Consider the following 18,963-nt stretch of genomic DNA (forward strand, 5'->3'; position numbering starts at 1 on the left):
GAGGAACTTCTTCACTCAAAGGGTGGTGAATCTCTGGAATTCTCTGCCCGTTGAAGTGGTGGAGGCTGCCTCGCTAAATATTTTTAAGACACGGGTTGATGGGTTTTTGATGAGAGAGGGGATTAAGGGTTATGGGGAGAGGGTGGGAATGTGGAACTGAGCCACGACAGATCAGCCATGATCTTATTGAATGGCGGGGCAGGCTCGAGGGGCTGGTTGGCCTACTCCTCCTATTTCTTATGTCCTTATGTTCTGTAACCAGAGGCCCTCGGAACATCCTAGGTCCAAGACCATTCTTCAAGTCAATCAGTTTTGCAGTCTAACTCTTAAGCTAATTTAAGTTTACTAACTCTTAAGCTATAACTGTATCTTTGACTAAAGGCCCTGGAACACCTAGTCCTCGGGTCACCTTGACCAATCAGCATTGTTGCTTTAGCTTCTCTCTATTGCGAAGCTGACTCAGTGGAGTTCAAATGTGTCCAAGCTACAACTTCACTCCCAAAGGATCCATGTGTTCTGTGCTTAAACATACATCTCAGCATTTGGCGCTCGCAGCTTTCTGTGATTTGAGCTTTAGGAATTTCTTGACAACGTACCCCAAAGTTCAGAAATCTTGCCAATAAGACTTCACATCACAAAGTTTACTTACAGTAAGGTTTGATCATTTGAGCCTTATTAATTACACAAATATGCTATTGAGATGAAGTCTAACAACATATTCCCTGAAGGATGTGGAAGCTATTGAAAGGCTGCAGAGGAGATTTACATGGATGTTGCCTGGATTGGGTGGCGTGCCTTATGAGGATAAGTTGAGAGAGCTTGGTCTTTTCTCCTTGGAGAGACAAAGGATGAGAGGTGACCTAATAGAAGTGTATAAGATGTTTAGAGGTATTGATTGGGTGGATTCTCAGAGGCTTTTTCCCAGGGCTGAAATGGCTGCAACAAGAGGACACAGGTTTAGGGTGCTGGGGAGTAGGTACAGAGGAGATATCGGGGTAGGTTTTTCAGTCAGAGGGTGGTGGGTGAGTGGAATCAGCTGCCATTGGTGGTGGTGGAGGCGGATTCAATAGGGTCTTTAAAGAGACTTCTGGATGAGTACATGGGACTTAGTAGGATTGAGGGTTATAGGTAAGCCTAGAAGGTAGAAATGTTCGGCGTGACTTGTGGGTCAAAGGGCCTGATTGTGCTGTAGTTTTTCTGTGTTCTAAGTGACACATAATGGCAGCAGTGAGTACAATCCACAAGATGCACTGTAGCAACTTGCCAAAGCTCCTTCAACATCATCTTCCAAACACAAGAGGTTGCCGCACAAGAGGTTATTACAGAAGGTCAGGGGGCATGGAGTTGGGGGTAGGGTGTTAGCGTGGATAGGGGATTGGCTGTCAAATAGGAGGCAGAGAGTGGGGGTCAATGGGTGCTATTCGGATTGGCGGTTGGTGACTAGTGGAGTACCCCAGGCATCGGTGCTGGGGCCTCAGCTATTTACCATTTATATAGATGATCTGGAGGAGGGAACCGAGTGTATGGTGTCGAAATTTGCTGATGACACCAAGATTGGTGGAACGGCAAATTGTGCGGAGGGTGTGGAGAGTCTGCAGAAGGATCTAGATAGGCTGGGCGAATGGGCCAGGAACTGGCAAATGGAATTTAATGTTGGCAAGTGCGAGGTGGTCCACTTTGGTAGGAAGGACTATTACTTACGTGGCGAAAAACTGCAGCATGCAACGGTGCAGAGGGACCTCGGGGTCCTTGTGCATGAGTCGCAAAAACCCAGCCTGCAGGTGCAGCAGGTGGTCAGGAAGGCGAATGGGATGCTGGCCTTCATAGCGAGGGGGATTGAATATAAAAGTAGGGAGGTCTTGCTGCAACTGTACAGGGCGCTGGTGAGGCCACAGCTGGAGTACTGTGTGCAGTTTTGGTCACCGCACTTACGCAAGGATATTTTGGCCTTGGAGGGAGTGCAGAGGAGGTTTACTAGGCTGATACCGGAGTTGAGGGGGTTGAACTATGAGGAGAGGCTGAATAAACTAGGCTTGTACTCGGAGTTTAGAAGGATGAGGGGAGATCTCATTGAGACATATAAGATGATGAATGGGATGGATAGGATAGAGGTGGAGAGGCTCTTCTCGCTCAGAAAAGACAGTAGGACTAGAGGGCACAGTCTCAAGATAAAGGGGGGGTGGTTTAGAACGGAGTTGAGGAAGAACTTCTTCACTCAAAGGGTGGTGAATCTCTGGAATTCTCTGCCCGTTGAAGTGGTGGAGGCTGCCTTGCTAAATATATTTAAGACGCGGGTTGATGGGTTTTTGATAAGTGAGGGGATTAAGGGTTATGGGGAGTGGACGGGAATGTGGAACTGAGACACGACAGATCAGCCATGATCTTATTGAATGGCGGGGCAGGCTTGAAGGGCTGGATGGCCTACTCCTGCTCCTATTTCTTATGTTCAACCTTGGCCCCTAGAAGGGTAAGGACAGCAGGTGCAGGTGTCGTTACTTATTGGCGTCGGCTTTAATTGCAAGTGTTTGTATTTTTGGATGGTTTGCCACTTGGCCACCATTCTGGCTGTTTTACAGACACATTGTGCAACAGTTGTCAGTCTTTCTAGCCCTTGTTTTACAGCTTTCTGGGTTATCCTGGCTTTTAAAATAATCCTCTACGTGTAAAACCAGAAATCTTGAATAATCTCACTGTTCCCCATTTGTAGATTTGCTGCGGTTGTAACAGTATTCCCCATGTGACAGCATGCGGCTGTGTGTCGAACTGTTGATGCTGAGTTGAGGGAGTTGATCCGGAGTTGAGGGGGTTGAGCTATGAGAAGAGACTGAATAAACTAGGCTTGTACTCGTTAGAGTTTAGAAGAATGAGGGGAGATCTCATTGAGACGTATAAGATGATGAATGGGATGGATAGGATAGAGGTGGAGAGACTCTTCCCGCTCAGAAAGGACAGTAGGACTAGAGGGCACAGCCTCAAGATAAGGGGGGGGGGGGGTTTAGAATGGAGTTGAGGAAGAACTTCTTCACTCAAAGGGTGGTGAATCTCTGGAATTCTCTGCCTGTTGAGGTGGTGGAGGCTGCCTCGCTAAATAGTTTTAAGACGCGGGTTGATGGGTTTTTGATAAGCGAGGGGATTAAGGGTTATGGGGAGAGGGCGGGAATGTGGAACTGAGCCACAACAGATCAGCCATGATCTTATTGAATGGCGGGGCAGGCTCGAAGGGCTGGATGGCCTACTGCTGCTCCTATTTCTTATGTTCTTATTGTTCTGAGGGGAAATGCTAATTCTGTTATTGCAGCTACCATTGAATATCTGGATAAATTGTGCAGTTTCTCTAAATGCACCATAACTAATTTATGCTGCAATTCGGCAAGTATGCAACATTTAAAATCAAAACATTTTGACAACATGAAATTGGAAGACAGGTCCTAGAGTTTAAAACCACTAAGTGCAGCACTGTGGCTAATGCTGGTCAGATGTTCAATGGACTGGGATCTTAAATCATAGGCATTTACTCCTAAAACTAAGAAGAGGATTCTTGTTTAGTGACATCCTCAAATGCAACAGTGAAGCCAGTATATTGTACAGATTGATAGAGCAGGGAATTGATGTATTCAATAATCAGCTTCTATTGTGACTGCTGTCTTGTGGATTTTCTAAGCAGAGGCTAGGGGTTTCGTTACTATATAAGTAAACATTTCTGAATGAATCACCTAAGGTCACTTTTATTCACCCTGCTAACTGGGACGTGAAATAGATTGAATAAACTAACAAGACTCTACTGTACCCGTAGGAGCATAAACATTTTATTAGAACCTTCATAGAAGTTAAGGGAAATACATTTTGAGTAATTGCCTATAAATTAAAATAAGTGAATTTAAACAATTTTGATAATTTAGTTTTGGCAATTACCTTTAGATTGTAGAATCTTTGAATTACATTTTCAATTCTATATTATGGCTTGTGTTTATTTCCCTTGAAAGCCAATAGGATAGTAGATGCTATACCATCATAAAGCCACAGTACATTTCCTGTCTGGTACATGTTCCGACTATTACCATTAAATATTTCCTCCCCAAACTGATGGTTTCCAACTAAGCAGAGTAAATAATGGTCAACCTGCCTGTAATTTGCTGTTCTTTATGAGCACAGAACATGTATACACCTCAGGGGGGAATGCCTTGTTTATAAACAAGTTCTGTAGGGTGGAAAATTTCAAGAGGAGTGACGTGGAAGTGACTACAGCCAAATACTGCTTTATTTCCAGCATTAGCAGTTATGTAGAATACAGTGATTAGCTGTATTGAACTAAGGACTAGTGCCAGGGTTTAAACAAATGGAGTGAAGGGGGTGGGAGGAATTTTAGCCAATGGATTAAGGAGGCAATTAAGGTGGGTGGGTTGTAACGCAACCTATAGAGTTAAGATGGTTATAAATAATTATTTGAAACAATGTTTAACAGGCTGCTGTTCCTTCTTTTTCCAGCTGTGTTTATGAATCATAAGCTCGAAGGGTTTGCTGGCAGTCCTTGGATTATTTTTTTAAACCGTGAAAGGACTTTCTATAAGACAAAATGCTTATAAAAGAATACCACATCCCTCTTCCCATGAGTGTTGATGAGTATCGTATTGCCCAACTCTACATGATACAGGTATGCTTTACATCAGACAGAAATTGTAACTGGCTTAAAATTAGACAAGACCAATGCTAATTTCATAATTTATTGGGAAATGTTCAATACTTCTGGTGATACAGAACTGGTTCAGGGTAGTGCAGCAAGATAAATGTTTACCAGTGTTACATTTACAAGAACAGTGTTCTTTATCTCCAGATGTGCCAGAGCACTAGATTTGTTCTGTACACAATTTTTTGTTTGATATCATTGAGGTATGATTTGAATTGTATATGCATGTAATGGAAGAATTCTCTGATTGTAAGCTTTATATAATAACTGACTATTTGAATCGGAAACACTGCTTAAGACGACTGTAAAAAGCTGACAAACTTTGAAAATATTCTAAAGGTGAAGGTGTTTTACTGTTCAACAATGCTCCTCCAGATTAAAGGACAAACATTTGCATAGGGCTATGAGTAAACTGGAATCCTATTTGTACAGCTTTTGTTACCAAACCATGGAGACTGTTTCTTCCATTGTAATTTATTTTTACCGATTCTGCGCATGGATGGGATTATAAGATTTACGTAGTTTTTTTAAAAAATGTAGCTTGTTTTTATCTTTTAATATCATTTTTGGTATTTAATACCCTGCTGACAGCTTTTCCATGTTAGACTTCCATGAGCTTAAAATCCAATAAAGCTGGACACTGAATATCCTGATATCCTGTGTGCATCAAGCTTAATTCTACTCTTTATCGTGTTCTTATTGAACATTACCCAAATACAAGCAAATTCAACATCTCAAATGTCAGATATAATTACACCATGTGGCTTCCCAGACTCCAAATTAGACCTTCAAAAATGATGCACAGTTCTGCATCTGCTCTGTGATATGGAATAGGATTCCATACTAAACTGATTTTGTACAGCTAGGTAGCATTGGAGTTGAAAGCGGGGTTGGTAGTTAGAGCCTTTGCCTCAAGAACTTGCTGATTTGAGTCTAACCAGATGCTGGGCAAAGACCTGGCTTTTCCCCAGAGCCTAGAGAGGGAAAATCTTAAGGTGATGCTTTCACGGTGAGCTGTTGTTGAACATTTTCTCACAAATCCTAAGCTTTCTCCTACTTATGCTTGCAGAGACCTGGGTGAGGATCTATGAAATCCATTAGTAGCACTGAGACTGCATTGATTCAAACCTCAAATAACCTGACATAGTCCTGTTGCTCTCCTCATCTTCCTCAATTCTTGGTACATTTAGACCACACCATCCTCTGCACATATCCCTGTGGCAGTGCTGTCTGCTGATTCTATTCATATTTATGGTAATGAGGCAGTATATAAACATATGGAGGATTCTTCCCTACTTTCAAGATCACCTTTTTGTATCTTTTGGCTTTGTTCATGGCCCCCTTCTCCCATATCGTTTATAGAAATAGATCTCTGGACCTGTCAGGTTTATGCAGCTATTTTTCTCCCTGCGCATATTAACCTTCTGTTGCTCACACCCAATGTCCTTCAGTATGCCCCTATTATCTTCCTGCTCCCTCATCCCTTTAATATTCCACCCACCTAATTTTGTTCAAGTCATTCCCAGATCCTTTAATGTCCATTGTTTCTTTGGTAACAGGAAACTGGCACATCTGCCAATGGCAAGGGTTCTGTGGCCCTTCTCCCTCCATATAGAACATAGAACACTACAGCACAAACAGGTTGTTTGGCCCACAAGTTGCGCTGATCATATACATACCTACCAGGTCTATCTATAACACTCAGTCCCATTAAATCCCATGCACTCATCCAGAAGTCTGTTTAAAAGACCCCAGCGAGTTCGCCTCTACCACCACCGTTGGCAGCCGATTCCACTCACTCACCACCCCCTGAGTGAAAAACTTAACCCTAACTTCTCCTCTGTACCTGCTCTCCTGCACCTTAAACCTGTGTCCCCTCGTAGTGACCATTTCAGCCCTGGGAAATAGCCTCTGAGAATCCACCCTATCTACACCTCTGGACATCTTATAAACCTCTATCATGTCGCCTCTCAGTCTTTGTCTCCCAAGGGAGAAGAGACCTAGCTCCCTCAACCTATCCTCATAAGGCATGCCTTCCAATCCAGGCAACATCCTTGTAAATCTCCTCTGCACCCTCTCAATTGCTTCCATATCCTTCTTGTAGTGAGGCGACCAGAACTGCGCACAGTACTCCAAGAGGGGTCTGACAAGGGCCTTATAAAGTTGCAGCATTACTTTCAGACTCCTAAACTCAATCCCTCGATTAATGAAGGCCAGTACACCATACGCCTTCTTGACCGCATCTTCCACCTGCGAGACCGAATTAAGAGTCCTATGGACCTGGACCCCAAGGTCCTTCTGCTCTTCAACACTGCTAAGAGTCCTACCCTTGATATTGTACTCCTTCATCCCAGGGGTCCTGCCAAAATGGACCACTACACATTTATCCGCGTTGAAGGCCATCTGCCACTTCTCCGCATCCTATCTATGTCTTGCTGCAACTTCTGACATCCCTCCAGACTATCCACAACACCACCAACCTTCGTATCATCGGCGAACTTACTAACCCATCCCTCCGCTTCTTCATCCAGGTCATTTATGAAAATGACAAACAGCAAGGGTCCTAGAACAGATCCCTGGGGCACTCCACTGGTGACCGACCTCCATGCAGAAAAAGACCCATCCACAACCACTCTCTGCCTTCTGCAGGCAAGTCAGTTCTGGATCCACAAGGCCAAAGCCCCTTGGATCCCACGCCCTCTCACCTTTTTCAAGAAGTCTTTCATGGGGTACTTTATCAAGCACCTTGCTGAAGTCCACGTAAACCACATCCACCGCTCTACCTTCATCAATGTGTTTAGTTACATTTTCAAAGAACTCAACTGGGCTTGTAAGGCACGGCCTGCCCTTGACAAAGCCATATATATGGAGGTGAAAATTTGATCCCGTCTCTGAATCTTGCTTCAGCCCTGTCCTCCGAGATTTCCATGTTTCTCTAATTCTAGCCTCTTGTGCATTGGTTTTACCAAATTGACACTATTCTCCCCTGAATCTGGCTAAGTTAGGGGTTCCATTTGTAGACACGCAGGGTAGAATAGGTGTAGGGTGATGCGGCGGCGCGGGCTTGTTGGGCCGAAGGGCCTGTTTCCCGTGCTGGGGTTGTTCTTTGTTCTTTGTATCCCTAATTTTCAATACTCTGCCTTTGGTAGTCTGCTTTCAGCTGCTGACTCTCTCTGCTTTGGAATTGCCCCCTAAATCTCGCTCTCTCTCTGCAGTTCTTTAATAAACCTTCCCTCCTAAAATCAACTTCTAAATTCCTACGGTAATGAAATCCTTTCATGCAAATGTAGAGTGAAAAATTGTTTCCACAAAGGCATAATTATTTCACTTTTTGTATTATTAGCTTCTAATTGAAATTTCATTTCAATTCATAGGATAGACATAGACGAGCGAGACAGATGAACTCGGCGTGGATGGGTACATGGGACTGGGATATTGTAGCAATTACTGAAACATGGCTAAGGGAAGGACAGGACTGGTAGCTCAGTGTTCCAGGGTACAGATGCTATCGGAAAGATAGAACAGGAGAGTTGCACTTCTGACTGAGGGAAACATCCCGCCGGTACTGAGAGGATATATTCGATGGTTTGACCACTGAGTCTATATGAGTCGAATTGAGAAATAAGAAGGGGGAATCACTTTGATAGGATTGTACAGTAGGCCCCCGATAGCGGGAAATTGAGGAGCAAATATGTAAGGAGATTACAGATAGCTCCAAGAAAAATAGGGTGGTAATAGTCAGAGATTTTAACTTTCCCAACATTGACTGGGACGGCCATAGTATTAGAAACTTGGGTGGAGAGAAATTTATTGACCGTATTGAGGAGGAATTTCTCATTCAGAATGTGGATAACCCAACTAAAGAGGGGGCAAACTTGATGACTTCTTGGGAAATGAGGAAGGGCAGGTGACAGAAGTGTTAGTGAGGGATCACTTTGGGACTAGTGACTATAATTTCATTAGTTTTAGGATAGCATTCAATGTTCTGAACAATGAAACCAAGCATGCTGAATGCCTTCTTCACCATTCTGTTGACCTGTTTTAGAGAATGATAGGTCTGGCCCAAAAGTTAAAATTCTAAATTGAGGCAAGGCCAATTTTGATGGTAGCAGGCAGGAACTATCAACAATTAATTGGGGGAGTCTGTGGGAAGGCAAAAAGGCATCTGATAAGTGGGAGGCTTTCAAAAGTGTGTTAACCAGGGCTCAGTGTAAGCACATTCCTCTTAAAGTGAAGGGCAAGGCTGGCAGAAATAGGGAACCCTGAATGATTCGGGACATTGAGGTTGTGGTGGAAATCAAGAGGGAAAACCGGAAACACGAGATTGTTTTGGCAGATAAGGCAAAGGAGAATCCAAAGGGCTTCTACAAATACATAAAGGGCAATACTGGGATGCTACTGGGAATTTATGCTTTGAGTTATAAGGAGAGGCTGGATAGACTGGGAATTTTTTCTTTGGAGTGTAGTAAGCTGAGGGGTGATCTTATGGAGGTCTATAAAATAATGAAGGGCACAGATAGATGGGCAATATCTTTTCCCAAAGTTAGGGGAATCTGAAACTAGAGGGCATAGGTTTAATGTAAGAGGGGAGAGTAACAAAAGTGTCCAGAGAGGCAATTTTTTCACACAGAGGGTGATGAGTGTCTGGAACAAGCTGCCAGAGGTAGTAGTAGAGGCGGGTACAATTTTGTCTTTTAAAAAGCTTTAGACAGTTACATGGGTAAGATGGCTATAGAGGGATATGGGCCAAAGGTCGGGTATTAGGACTAGCTTAGGGGTTAAAAAAAAAGGGCATCATGGACAAGTTGGGCTGAGGGCCTGTTTCCATGCTGTAAACCTGTAGGAATTGAGCCTGAGATTTTCAGCAGCTTTGGAATGGGGAAGGCTCTATTCATGTATTAGTCTGAGCTTTTTGTTTCATTTGTTAAGAAGCTAAGGGGGAAGCGATTATGTTTGATTTTTGTTAACTGGGGCAACGGAGTGGTAGGAACAGAAGAAAGCATGGATAACTTGAAAGGACGCAGGAACCATTATTTCAACTCAGTAAGATAATAAACATTCACAGTTGTAGCCTGACAAAAGGGCTGAATAATACTGTTTTTGTAAAACAGGTAATTTGAGATAAATTATCTGGGATAATTTTACATATGTGTTATTAAATGCCTTTATAAATGTTTTCTGCTTAAAAATCACAATAGCTTAAAATAATGAGAATTTACAGATTTCATTAAATGGTGTTGGTAGAATCTCAGTAGCATTAATGAATTCTCCTTTCATTTTGTGCACAAGAAAATATTTAGCTATATACTTTAAGTGCTGGAGTTCTGAAATAGATCTCAACATTGCAAATAATCATAATTAAGTCTGTCTCACTTGCATACATGAGATTTTTTTTAAATGCTGAGTTTAATTCCTGTTGTGTTAGAAATTTACAACTGCATGGAACTAATTTGTGTACTTTTATTAAGCTGAACTTAAATTGAGTACAGTTTCTGTTTTCAGTTTTCATTAGATGTGTACACAAATTGAAACAAAACAGAGGGATACGGACCGAGTAAGGACAAGAAGGGTTTTTTCAGTTAGGGCATTATGATCAGCACAGGCTTGGAGGGCTGAAGGACCTGTTCTGGTGCTGTAGTTTTCTTTGTTCTTTGTTTTAGTCAGTATTATAAGATATATTTGAGAAATAAGGGTTATGATACTGTAGTTCTGCGGCACAATTTTAATGACATCTGTGAACATCAAGAAAACTTTTAAATTATACTCACTTATTCATGGCCAGCTGTTTTCTCTTCTGTTCCGTATATACAGACTGATGGTTTGAGGGAGTGCACATTTGCTTCTTTGCTGTTTAATATAGGGAGTGTGTGCGCAGGATTGCAAAGCTGAGCTAGTATTATAGAACTAGAAGTCAAATAAAACCTTATTCAACGGTCCAGCTGAAAGTACACAGGCTAGTTTTGACCCCAACTATCAATGTAAAACATATATAACCATTAGCATACACCAGGCGTTCGACCCAGACACAATGGAATTTTGTTGACAGAATTTACCATGAAGTAGCCAGAGAGACTGAAGCGCAGGATGTGCTGAGTTGATTTACTGGTGTGCAGTTCCATTGGAAAAAACCTTTCAAACCTCAACATTCTGTTAGAAAATGAAACCACATCTTCCTCAACAAAATGCTGCTCGAACGTGCACGTTTGCCATCATTGGTAGGGGCATTGAGTGCAAGAGTTGGAAATTATGTTGCAGCTATATAAAACCTTGGTTAGGCTACATTTGGAGTACTGCATGTAGTTCTGGTTGCCATTAACATCAACAGAAGGATGTGAAAGCTTTGGAGAGAATGCAAAGAGGTTTCGTCATGATGTCGCCTGGTCTCGAGGGTGTTGGCTATGATATGAAGAGAGGTTGAATAAACTAGGATTGTTTTCACTGGAAAGACAGAGGCTGAGGAGAGACGTGATAGAGGTCTACAAAATTATGAGAGGCACAGACAGGGTGGATAGTCAGAGACTTTTTCCCAGGGTGGAAGTGTCAATTATAACGGGGCACAGGTTCAAAGTGAGAGGGGAAAGTTTAAGGAAATGTGTGGGTGAAGTTTTTCCTCACGCAGAGTGATGGGTGCCTGGAACGCGCTATCAGAGGAGGTGGTGGAAGCAGGCACATTAGCAAACATTTAAGAGGCATCTGGATGGGTATGTGAATAGAGATGGGATAGAGGGATATGGACCAAGTAAGGGCAGAAGGTTTTTTTTTAGTTAGGGCATTATAATTGGCATGGGCTTGGAGGGTCAGAGGGCCTGTTCCTGTGCTCTACTTTTCTTTGTTCTTTGTTTTTATTTCAAAGGTTTCATCCTTCTATTTGTCAAGTTACGTGATTGTGTGAAATGTCTGCTGTAGATAGAAATATCAAGGAAGCACATAAGGAACAAGATTCATAGGACAAAATGTGGGCTAACATTTTCTATGGTTGAGTCTCATTTTTGGCTTTATGTGACTTGCATCATTACTGACCTGTCAGAAGAACACTGTGGGGGCAATCTTACCAAAATATCCTAACTCCGGACCGAGCGTGAAAATGGGAGAGTTTCAAATCTGTTTTTTCAGTGACGCCATAGTCCAACCTTATACCACTCTGTGCAAAAAAATGAACAGTCTATTGCCCACCAGTTGGGGGAGGGAGCGAGGCCTATGTTTGCCAGAAAAACTAGCATGGTAGAGGGTGCAACCGTGCATGCGCAGATCTCTCTTCTGTGTTCGAACCACACCAGATGTATTGTGTAGAATTTTGGTCTCCTTACTTAAGGAATAGTATATGTTCATAAAGGAAATGTAACAAAGATTGAGCAGCCTCATTGCTGGGATGGCGGGATTGATCAAGGAGGAGAGATTAAGTACACTGGGTCTATATTCTCTCCAGTTTAGAAGAATGAGAGGTGACCTCATTGAAGTGTACAAAATTCTGCCAGGACTTGACAAGATAGGTGCAGAAGAGATGTTTCCCCTGATTGTGGGTTCTTGAATCAAGGGACAGTCTCAAAATAAGAGCTAGACTATTTAGAATCGAGATGAGGAATTTCTGCTGTCACTCAGGTGGTGATTTACCCCAGAGAGCTGTGCAATCTCAATCATTGAATATGTTTAAAGCAGAAGTTGATAGATTTTTAGATAACAATGACATCAAGGGATAAGGGAATAGTGCAGGAAGGTAGTGTTGAAATAGAAGATCAACCATGATTGATTTGAAAGGAGGAGCAGGTTCAAGGGGCCAAATGGCCTAATCCTGCTCCTGTAGGTCAGTGGGCTGACAAATGGCAGATGGAATTTAACTTAGGTAAATGTGAGGTGATGCATTTTGGTAGATTGAACCAAGGCAGGACTTACTCAGTTAATGGTAGGGCATTGGGGAGAGTTACAGAACCAAGAGATCTAGGGGTACAGGTTCATAACTCCTTGAAAGTAGAGTCACTGGTGGACAGAATGGTGAAGAAGACATTCAGCATGCTTAGTTTCATCAGTTAGGACATGAAATACAGGAGTTGGGATGTCTTGTTGAAGTTGTACAAGACATCGGTAAGGCCACACTTGGAATACTGTGTGCAATTCTGGTCACCCTATTATAGAAAGGATATTATTAAACTAGAAAGTGTGCAGAAAAGATTTACTAGGATGCTTCCAGGACTTAATGGTTTGAGTTATAAGGAGAGGCTGGATAGACTGGGACTTTTTTCTCTGGAGTGTAGAGGGCTGAGGGGTGATCTTATAGAGGCCTATAAAGTGATGAGGGGCATAGATCAGCTAGATAGTCAATATCTTTCCCCAAAGGTAGGGGTGCCTAAAACTAGAGGGCACAGGTTTAAGAAGAGAAGGAAGCGATACAAAAGTGTTCAGAGGGGCAGTTTTTTCACACAGAGGATGGTAAGTGTCTGGAAAAAGGTTGCCAGAGGTAGTAGTAGAGGTGGGGTACAATTTTGTCTTTTTAAAAGCATCAGACAGTTACATGGGTAAGATGGGTACAGAGGGATGTGGGGCAAATGTGGGCAATTGGAATTAGCTTAAGGCTCTTTTAAAAAAAAAACAAAAGGGCCTGTTTCCATGCTGTAAACCTCTATGACTCTGTGTCCCTATGAATGAGTGTCAGTGACATATTATAAGGTTTTTGAGTTCAATGCCCATAAAGACTGGTTTGAGACTTTCCAAACTTATTTATTTACCAGGATCGTTCTAGGGATGAGAAACCTGAGTTCTGAGAATAGGTTGGAGAGATTGGGACTGTTCTTCTTGGAAAGAAAAAGGTTATGAGGAGGTTTGATAAAGATGCTCAAAATCATGAAGGGTCTGGGTAGAATGGATAGGGAGAAACTGCTCCCCCTTGTTCTGGGTCATTTTACAAGAGGACACAGATTTAAAATGATTTGCAAAAGAAGCAATGGGGGAAAAACTTTTATACAAAGTGAGTGTCTCCTGTCTGGAATGCACTGCCAGGAAGTGTGGTGAAGGCAGGTTCAATCGAGGCATTTAAGAGGGCATCAGATGATTATTTGAATGGAAACATTGTGCAGTGGTATGGGGAAAAGGCAGGGGAATGCACTAAGTCACAAGGCTCATTTGGAGAGCTAGTGCAGACACAATGGGCCAAATGGTCTCACCATAATAATACTGTGACATTTGTGCTTTTACGTGGGATCCATACAGCAGACACTTGAGAACATCTGCTTCATTTGGCCTGGATTTGAAACCAGGTCTCTTGAGTGCCACTGCATCGCCCAACCCCAGTTTGTTGGTTGCTCATTAAAGCTTCTGTTATACATTGTGGAGCTGCTCTCTGTCCTCCAGTATTTGTAAATGTTGTGAAACTATACCATCAAAATTAAATGTGGAGCGGTTGGATATGTTTGGTATCCTGCAAGTGGGGTTGACCTGATGATTCACAAGTAATATAGTAATAAATGAGAATCAATAATTGGATCTCTTGACTCCTTCTATTAGGTAGGCAATAAAGTATTGTAAGCCTTGATGTCATTGGTTCAAAATTGTCATATCCATTTCTGAAATCTGGACATATTTGTGATAATAATGGCTCTGAATAGTGTTTAACTGTTGATTTCTCTCCATATCTGATTGGCCTGTTGAGGAGAGCCACCACTTGTTCACATTCCTTCTAAAGGATCAAGGTGAACCTTGGATTTGGATCCAGACCATTGAAGTTTTCAGATCCTGGATCTAAAGTCCAAATGCTGCACAATTTGGCCCTTCTGCTAACACTTTTGAAGAACAATCCCACTTCTTTGTTCTTTCCTCTTATCTCGTGACTTTTTTTTACTGAGTATTTTACCAATTCGCTTGTGAAGACTTCCTTTTAATCTGCAGCCATCATGTTATCAGGCAGTTCATTTTAAATCCTGACCATGTGTGTAAGAGTGTTTCTCCTTGTCACGTCTTACTCTTTTGAGAATTGTTTGAAATGTTTGCTCCCTGGTTATTGACCTATCAGCTATTGGAAACAAAGAAAAACTGTTTCCCCAGCCTGAATCCTTCATGATTTTTAAACACCACCTGATCACTCATCCTACCTACCGGCTAAGAAAGAAAAACAAATTGCCTGATTAGTCTAAGAGAGAATGGACAGAGTTTGGAGTGAGAAACACCAAAAGCAGTCAGAGGGATAGATTTTTGTGAGGCTTTGAAAGCTGGATAAGGGACAAAATGACTTTAGAGAAAATCCTGTATGTCCCAGCAAGATCCCTTCTCCAGTTCCTATCCGAGTTTGTGGCACGAAATGTGTGTTTAGGATTACCAGAAATGGTAATGTACAAATGGCAGGCAAGTTAGAGGAATGGGCTTACAGACTGAGACATGTGTCTCGAGAAGGTAACATGAAAAGGATGCACAGTGCTGTGAAATTCTATGGAGAAGAGGCTATGGAATGGTGTACATATTTATGGCAGGAGGGCATGACTTATGGTAATTGGCAACAGAACCCAAGGTAAGATGAAGTTTTTACACAGTGAGCTATTGTGATCTTGTTCATTCTCTGAAAAGGTGATGAAGCAGCTTGAGTGGCTTTCAAAAGTGAATTATTTAAATACTTGAAGGTGAAATTACAGGGTCTAAAGTAAAGGAAAGGGTACAGGTACGGGAAGAGGCCAAGGATGTCCCAATAATAAAGGGAGTAGGGTGCGTGAGTAAGGTTGGTGGCGTTCGTGCAAATAGGGTACAGGTGAAGGCTGGGATGAAGGCACTTTATCTGAATGCACGAAGCATTCGGAATAAAGTCAATGAGCTGGTGGCGCAGATCAGCACAAATGGATATGATCTGGTGGCCATTACAGAGACGTGGCTGCAGGGTGACAGGGACTGGGAGCTGAATGTTGAGGGGTATCAAGTGCTTAGGAAGGATAGGCTGGAGGAAAAAGGGGGGGGCGTAGTTCTGCTGATTAAGGATAGCATCAGGGTGGTAGTAAGGGATGATATAGAAGCCAAAGAGCAGAACGTGGAATCGTTGTGGGTGGAGATTAGGAACAGCAAAGGGAGGAAGACGCTGGTGGGTGTCGTCTATAGGCCCCCAAATAATGATCTGGAGGTGGGGAGGGCTACTAACGTGCAAATAAATGCGGTGTGCAGGAATGGAACAGCGATAATTATGGGGGATTTCAATCTACATATTGATTGGTCGACCCACGTTGGACGCGGTGGGCTCGAGGAAGAGTTCTTGAAATGCTGCCGGGATAGTTTCCTTGAACAGCGTGTGTTGGAGCTGACGAGGGAGCGAGCTATCTTAGATCTGGTGTTATGTAATAAGGCAGGTAGAATTAGGGACCTTGTGGTGAAGGATCCTCTTGGGAAGAGTGATCATTGTATGGTGGAGTTTCTGATGCAGATGGAGGAGGAGAAAGTGGGTTCCCGGACACGCGTCCTTTGTTTGAATAGAGGGGAGTACGGTAGGATGAGAGAAGAATTGGCGAATGTTGATTGGGGGAGCACATTGGAAGGTAGGTCTGCTGAGGAACAGTGGAGGATCTTTAAGGAGATCTATCTTGGTGCTCAGCAGAAATTTATTCCGATGGTTAAAAAGGATCGTACGAGGCGAGATAATCAACCGAGATAATCAAGGGGGCATGGAGTTGGGGGTAGGGTGTTTGCGTGGATAGAGGATTGGTTGTCAAATAGGAGGCAGAGACTGGGGGTTAATGGATACTATTCAGATTGGAGACTAGTGGAGTGCCCCAGGGGTCGGTGCTGGGGCCTCAGCTATTTACCATTTATGTAGATGGTCTGGAGGAGGGAACCGAGTGTATGGTGTCGAAATTTGCTGATGACACCAAGATTGGGGGAGCGGCAAATTGTGCGGAGGCTGTGGTGAGTCTGCAGAAGTATCTAGATAGGCTGGGCGAATGGGCCAGGAACTGGCAAATGGAATTTAATGTTGGCAAGTGTGAGGTGGTCCACTTTGGTAGGAAGAATGGTAGGAAGGACTATCACTTACGTGGCGAAAAACTGCAGCAGGCGACGGTGCAGAGGGACCTCTGGGTCCTTGTGCATGAGTCGCAAAAACCCAGCCTGCAGGTACAGCAGGTGGTCAGGAAGGCGAATGGGATGCTGGCCTTCATAGCGAGGGGGATTGAATATAAAAGAAGGGAGGTCTTGCTGCAGCTGTATAGGGCATTGGTGAGGCCGCAGCTGGAGTACTGTGTGCAGTTTTGGTCGCCGCACTTACGCAAGGATATTTTGGCCGTGGAGGGAGTGCAGAGGAGGTTTACTAGGCTGATACCGGAGTTGAGGGGGTTGAGCTATGAGGAGAGGCTGAATAAACTAGGCTTGTACTCGTTAGAGTTTAGAAGAATGAGGGGGGATCTCATTGAGACGTATAAGATGATGAATGGGATGGGTAGGATAGAGGTGCAGAGACTCTTCCCTCTCAGAAAGGACAGTAGGACTAGGGGGCACAGCCTCAAGATAAAAGGGGGGTGGTTTAGAATGGAGTTGAGGAGGAACTTCTTCACTCAAAGGGTGGTGAATCTCTGGAATTCTCTGCCCGTTGAAGTGGTGGAGGCTGCCTCGCTAAATATTTTTAAGACGCGGGTTGATGGGTTTTTGATAAGCGAGGGGATTAAGTGTTATGGGGAGAGGGTGGGAATGTGGAACTGAGCCACGACAGATCAGCCATGATCTTATTGAATGGCGGGGCAGGCTCGAAGGGCTAGATGGCCTACTCCTGCTCCTATTTCTTATGTTCTTATGATTATGGACAAGTCCCCAGGACCGGATGGAATGCATCCAAGGGTTCTGAAAGAAATGGCGGAGGTGATAGTGGATGTCTTGATTATTTTCCAAACCTCACTGGATTCCGGGGAAGTGCTGGGAGATTGGAAAACGGCTAATGTTACACCGTTGTTTAAGAAGGGTAGCAGGCAAAAGGCAGGGAATTATAGGCCGGTTAGTTTAACGTCTGTTGTAGGTAAAATGCTCGAATCCGTGATCAAGGAGAAAATAGCGAGGCATCTTGAGGAGAACTGTTTGATAGAGCAGACGCAGCACAGTTTCGTTAAGGGGAAGTCGTGTCTAACGAATTTATTGGAATTCTATGAGGATGTGTCTAGGGCGGTGGATAGAGGAGAGCCAGTAGATGTGGTGTTTCTTGATTTTCAGAAGGCGTTTGATAAAGTGCCGCACAAGAGGTTGTTACAGAAGGTGAGGGGGCATGGAGTTGGGGGTAGGGTGTTAGTGTGGATAGGGGATTGGCTGTCAAATAGGAGGCAGAGAGTTGGGGTCAATGGGTGCTATTCAGATTGGCGGTTGGTGACTAGTGGAGTGCCCCAGGGATTGGTGCTGGGGCCTCAGCTATTTACCATTTATATAGATGATCTGGAGGAGGGAACTGAAATTGGTGTCGAAATTTGCTGATGACACCAAGATTGGTGGAACGGCAAATTGTGCGGAGGCTGTGGAAAGTCTGCAGAAGGATCTTGATAGGCTGGGTGAATGGGCCAGGAACTGGCAAATGGAATTTAATGTTGGCAAGTGCGAGGTGGTCCACTTTGGTAGGAATAATGGTAGGAAGGACTATTACTTACATGGTGAAAAACTGCAGCAGGCGACGGTGCAGAGGAACCTCTGGGTCCTTGTGCATGAGTCGCAAAAACCCAGCCTGCAGGTGCAGCAGGTGGTCAGGAAGGCGAATGGGATGCTGGCCTTCATAGCGAGGGGGATTGAATATAAAAGTAGGGAGGTCTTGCTGCAACTGTATAGGGCATTGGTGAGGCCGCAGCTGGAGTACTGTGTGCAGTTTTGGTTGCCGCACTTACGCAAGGATATTTTGGCCGTGGAGGGAGTGCAGAGGAGGTTTACTAGGCTGATACCGGAGTTGAGGGGGTTGAGCTATGAGGAGAGGCTGAATAAACTAGGCTTGTACTCGTTAGAGTTTAGAAGAATGAGGGGAGTTCTCATTGAGACATATAAGACGATGAATGGGATGGATAGGATAGAGGTGGAGAGACTCTTCCTGCTCAAAGGACAGTAGGACTAGAGGGCACAGCCTCAATATAAGTGGGGGGGAGGAGGGGGGGGGGCAGTTTCGAATGGAGTTGAGGAGGACCTTCTTCACTCAAAGGGTGGTGAATCTCTGGAATTCTCTGCCCGTTGAAGTGGTGGAGGCTACCTCGCTAAATATATTTAAGACGCGGGTTGATGGGTTTTTGATAAGAGAGGGGATTAAGGGTTATGGGGTGAAGGCGGGAATGTGGAACTGAGCCACGATAGATCAGCCATGATCT

General features: G+C 43.7%; 1 protein-coding gene across 9 annotated transcripts in view; it reads left to right on the forward strand.

The window, feature by feature from the left end:
* The window catches only part of pitpnm2 (phosphatidylinositol transfer protein, membrane-associated 2), a 496,848-nt gene that overhangs the window by 305,704 nt on the left and 172,181 nt on the right, over positions 1 to 18,963 (forward strand). For all 9 annotated transcript variants that reach the window (XM_080207949.1, XM_080207955.1, XM_080207957.1 and 6 more), the window contains one exon: positions 4,486 to 4,651. In XM_080207949.1, the coding sequence (XP_080064075.1) occupies positions 4,574 to 4,651 (78 nt within the window). In that variant the 5' untranslated portion in view covers positions 4,486 to 4,573. The remainder of the gene's footprint in view (positions 1 to 4,485; positions 4,652 to 18,963) is intronic.

Source organism: Carcharhinus amblyrhynchos, chromosome 20 (genome assembly GCF_965287045.1).
Source record: "Carcharhinus amblyrhynchos chromosome 20, sCarAmb.v2.hapA, whole genome shotgun sequence".
NCBI classification, from domain to species: domain Eukaryota; kingdom Metazoa; phylum Chordata; class Chondrichthyes; order Carcharhiniformes; family Carcharhinidae; genus Carcharhinus; species Carcharhinus amblyrhynchos.